The sequence below is a fragment of the Mus caroli genome, unplaced genomic scaffold, assembly GCF_978045245.1.
Source record: "Mus caroli unplaced genomic scaffold, Mus_caroli_1 scaffold_6, whole genome shotgun sequence".
Lineage (NCBI taxonomy): Eukaryota > Metazoa > Chordata > Mammalia > Rodentia > Muridae > Mus > Mus caroli.
The window spans coordinates 60,505,001-60,509,594 of NW_028227261.1; the positions used below are offsets into that span (position 1 = coordinate 60,505,001).

The 4,594-nt window shown below is 54.6% G+C and overlaps 1 protein-coding gene and 1 long non-coding RNA gene across 2 annotated transcripts in view; one reads left to right on the forward strand and one right to left on the reverse strand.

Annotated features, from left to right (window-relative positions):
• Positions 1–89, reverse strand: part of LOC147004253 (uncharacterized) — a 12,049-nt gene extending 11,960 nt beyond the window's left edge. Inside the window, exon 1 of the long non-coding RNA XR_015047343.1 lies at positions 1–89. This exon is cut by the window's left edge and continues 601 nt beyond it. This is a non-coding gene — a long non-coding RNA (uncharacterized LOC147004253).
• A 522-nt stretch (positions 90–611) lies between these two features.
• Positions 612–3,133, forward strand: Jun (Jun proto-oncogene, AP-1 transcription factor subunit). The gene has a single exon (XM_021159722.3). The coding sequence runs from the start codon at positions 1,566–1,568 to the stop codon at positions 2,568–2,570; it is 1,005 nt and encodes a 334-aa protein (XP_021015381.1). The 5' UTR covers positions 612–1,565; the 3' UTR covers positions 2,571–3,133.
• Positions 3,134–4,594: the final 1,461 nt, after the last annotated feature.

The window sequence follows — 4,594 nt, forward strand, 5'->3', positions numbered from 1 at the left end:
AGCCAGCTTCAGTCGCTCAGATCATTCAGCCCTTTCTCGGGCTTGTGTGTGTGTGTGTGTGTGTGTGTGTGTGTGTGTGTGTGTGTGTGTGTGTGTGTGTGTGTGTGTTTGTATCTGTGTGTGCGCGCGCGCCTGTGTGCAACCTCCATTCCCACCCAAGCTCTCCGCCCCCGGCCACTAGCGCGCCTCCCCTGCTTTCTGGAACCCCGCGTCTCGGTCCCAGTCCCCAGCCCTGAACTTGAGCCCGCCTCCGACAGACTCCGCAAGGGTCCTGAGGACCGGGCAGCCTCCGTCACTAGACAGCCAAACCAAGACGTCAGCCCACAATGCACCGGGCGGGCCGGGAAAGACGCGCCGGGGAGGGAACCCGGGAACACAAGCCGAAGCAGCGCGCGGGAGGGGGGAGGGAGGAGGAGAAAGAAGGGCCCAACTGTAGGAGCGCAGCGGAGCATTACCTCATCCCGTGAGCCTTCGCGGGCCCAGAGAAGAATCTTCTAGGGTGAGGTCTCCATGGCGACGGGTGGGCCCGCCCCCCTGAGAACGACGCAAGCCAATGGGAAAGCCTCGGGGTGACATCATGGGCTATTTTTAGGGATTGACTGGTAGCAGATAAGTGTTGAGCTCAGGCTGGATAAGGACTCAGAGTTGCACTGAGTGTGGCAGAGACAGCCTGGCAGGAGAGCGCTCAGGCAGACAGACAGACAGACGGACGGACTTGGCCAACCCGGTCGGCCGCGGACTCCGGACTGTTCATCCGTTTGTCTTCATTTTCTCATCAACTGCTTGGATCCAGCGCCCGCGGCTCCTGCACCGGTATTTTGGGGAGCATTTGGAGAGTTCCTTCTCCCGCCTTCCACGGAGAAGAAGCTCACAAGTCCGGGCGCTGCTGACAGCATCGAGAGCGGCTCCCGACCCCGCGAGGAAATAGGCGAGCGGCTACCGGCCAGCAACTTTCCTGACCCAGAGGACGGGTAACAAGTGGCCCGGAGCGAACTTTTGCAAATCTCTTCTGCGCCTTAAGGCTGCCACCGAGACTGTAAAGAAAAGGGAGAAGAGGAACCTGTACTCATACCAGTTCGCACAGGCGGCTGAAGTTGGGCGAGCGCTAGCCGCGGCTGCCTAGCGTCCCCCTCCCCCTCACAGCGGAGGAGGGGACAGTTGTCGGAGGCCGGGCGGCTGAGCCCGATCGCGGGCTTCCACCGAGAATTCCGTGACGACTGGTCAGCACCGCCGGAGAGCCGCTGTTGCTGGGACTGGTCTGCGGGCTCCAAGGAACCGCTGCTCCCCGAGAGCGCTCCGTGAGTGACCGCGACTTTTCAAAGCTCGGCATCGCGCGGGAGCCTACCAACGTGAGTGTTAGCGGTGTCTTAACCCTGCGCTCCCTGGAGCGAGCTGGGGAGGAGGGCTCAGGGGGAAGCACTGCCGTCTGGAGCGCACGCTCCTAAACAAACTTTGTTACAGAAGCAGGGACGCGCGGGTATCCCCCGCTTCCCGGCGCGCTGTTGCGGCCCCGAAACTTCTGCGCACAGCCCAGGCTAACCCCGCGTGAAGTGACGGACCGTTCTATGACTGCAAAGATGGAAACGACCTTCTACGACGATGCCCTCAACGCCTCGTTCCTCCAGTCCGAGAGCGGTGCCTACGGCTACAGTAACCCTAAGATCCTAAAACAGAGCATGACCTTGAACCTGGCCGACCCGGTGGGCAATCTGAAGCCGCACCTCCGCGCCAAGAACTCGGACCTTCTCACGTCGCCCGACGTCGGGCTGCTCAAGCTGGCGTCGCCCGAGCTGGAGCGCCTGATCATCCAGTCCAGCAATGGGCACATCACCACTACACCGACCCCCACCCAGTTCTTGTGCCCCAAGAACGTGACCGACGAGCAGGAGGGCTTCGCCGAGGGCTTCGTGCGCGCCCTGGCTGAACTGCATAGCCAGAACACGCTTCCCAGTGTCACGTCCGCGGCACAGCCGGTCAGCGGGGCGGGCATGGTGGCTCCCGCGGTGGCCTCAGTAGCAGGCGCTGGCGGCGGTGGCGGCTACAGCGCCAGCCTGCACAGTGAGCCTCCGGTCTACGCCAACCTCAGCAACTTCAACCCGGGTGCGCTGAGCAGCGGCGGTGGGGCGCCCTCCTATGGCGCGGCCGGGCTGGCCTTTCCCTCGCAGCCGCAGCAGCAGCAGCAGCCGCCTCAGCCGCCGCACCACTTGCCCCAACAGATCCCGGTGCAGCACCCGCGGCTGCAGGCCCTGAAGGAAGAGCCGCAGACCGTGCCGGAGATGCCGGGAGAGACGCCGCCCCTGTCCCCCATCGACATGGAGTCTCAGGAGCGGATCAAGGCGGAGAGGAAGCGCATGAGGAACCGCATTGCCGCCTCCAAGTGCCGGAAAAGGAAGCTGGAGCGGATCGCTCGGCTAGAGGAAAAAGTGAAAACCTTGAAAGCGCAAAACTCCGAGCTGGCATCCACGGCCAACATGCTCAGGGAACAGGTGGCACAGCTTAAGCAGAAAGTCATGAACCACGTTAACAGTGGGTGCCAACTCATGCTAACGCAGCAGTTGCAAACGTTTTGAGAACAGACAGTCAGGGCTGAGGGGCAATGGAGGAAAAAAATAACAGAGACAAACTTGAGAACTTGACTGGTTGCGACAGAGAAAAAAAAGTGTCCGAGTACTGAAGCCAAGGGTACACAAGATGGACTGGGTTGCGACCTGACGGCGCCCCCAGTGTGCTGGAGTGGGAAGGACGTGGCGCGCCTGGCTTTGGCGTGGAGCCAGAGAGCAGCGGCCTATTGGCCGGCAGACTTTGCGGACGGGCTGTGCCCGCGCGACCAGAACGATGGACTTTTCGTTAACATTGACCAAGAACTGCATGGACCTAACATTCGATCTCATTCAGTATTAAAGGGGGGTGGGAGGGGTTACAAACTGCAATAGAGACTGTAGATTGCTTCTGTAGTGCTCCTTAACACAAAGCAGGGAGGGCTGGGAAGGGGGGGAGGCTTGTAAGTGCCAGGCTAGACTGCAGATGAACTCCCCTGGCCTGCCTCTCTCAACTGTGTATGTACATATATATTTTTTTTAATTTGATGAAAGCTGATTACTGTCAATAAACAGCTTCCTGCCTTTGTAAGTTATTCCATGTTTGTTTGTTTGGGTGTCCTGCCCAGTGTTTGTAAATAAGAGATTTGAAGCATTCTGAGTTTACCATTTGTAATAAAGTATATAATTTTTTTATGTTTTGTTTCTGAAAATTTCCAGAAAGGATATTTAAGAAAATACAATAAACTATTGAAAAGTAGCCCCCAACCTCTTTGCTGCATTATCCATAGATAATGATAGCTAGATGAAGTGACAGCTGAGTGCCCAATATACTAGGGTGAAAGCTGTGTCCCCTGTCTGATTGTAGGAATAGATACCCTGCATGCTATCATTGGCTCATACTCTCTCCCCCGGCAACACACAAGTCCAGACTCCACCAGAAGATGGTGTGGTGTTTCTTAAGGCTGGAAGAAGGGCTGTTGCAAGGGGAGAGGGTCAGCCCGCTGGAAAGCAGACACTTCGGTTGAAAGCTGTATGAAGTGGCATGTGCTGTGATCATTTATAATCATAGGAAAGATTTAGTAATTAGCTGTTGATTCTCAAAGCAGGGACCCATGGAAGTTTTTAACAAAAGGTGTCTCCTTCCAACTTGGAATCTGACAACTCCTAGAAAAAGATGACCTTTGCTTGTGCATATTTATAATAGTGTTCGTTATCACAATAAATGTATTCAAATAATGGTTTTAAAAATCTTGAATTCCTTTCCCTTTGCTAATCTTTGCTTCCTAAGTTGTATACTGGGGGTTTTTCAAGTTTCTGGGGTTAGCGCTATTGCATTCTACACTTAGCAATTTAGAAAGAGTAGAAGGAGAAGCTGGAGCCTGGGTGAACTATTCTCCCGACCCTCTCCCAATTCCTACTTGCCACCCTCCCCACCCCTCACCCCTCCAAGGTGACCTCACTATCAAGGAGGTAGTACCAGTGTAACAAATCCATATTTATTTCTTAATTTGTTTCAAAATAATCAATCTGGCTTAATTATTGAGGCAGTCTGGAAAAGTCCTATTATAAATACTATGGGGCAGAGTCACAAGAGAGATGGGCCCAACACTGATTATATAACATCTGTAATCCAAACCACAGCTCTGGGGAAGACTGAAAACTTGAACTGTGTCTACAGATACAGCTGAGGTTATCAACAGGTTTGTATTCAACAAGGGAATCATTTTTGCTTCGTCCCTTCTCATCCCCATGAGCTGCTGTGATTATCAAGCAGCAGCAGCAATTTGATCTCCAGAAACACTTCACAAACCACTAATTGAAGCCTGGCTGTTAGCCCTGCTCCAGTGCCCAACAGGTCTAGGAGTGCCTGTGGTGGTAAACCCAGATACCCAGTTCCTCAGGAGTACATCTAGGTCTGCAGAGCCTGGACAGGCTTGCAGGTTACCAGACAAACTCCATTGTAGTAATCCTCCTTTGAACAAGGAGTTACTGGGAGCCAAGGCACTTTTCCAAACAGTGAATTTGCTGAAGTCAGCAATCCAGAAGGTGAGTGG

Excerpts from the sequence above, each read along its gene's own strand:
- Jun (XM_021159722.3), top strand. The coding sequence starts at position 1,566 with ATGACTGCAAAGATGGAAACGACCTTCTACGACGATGCCCTCAACGCC.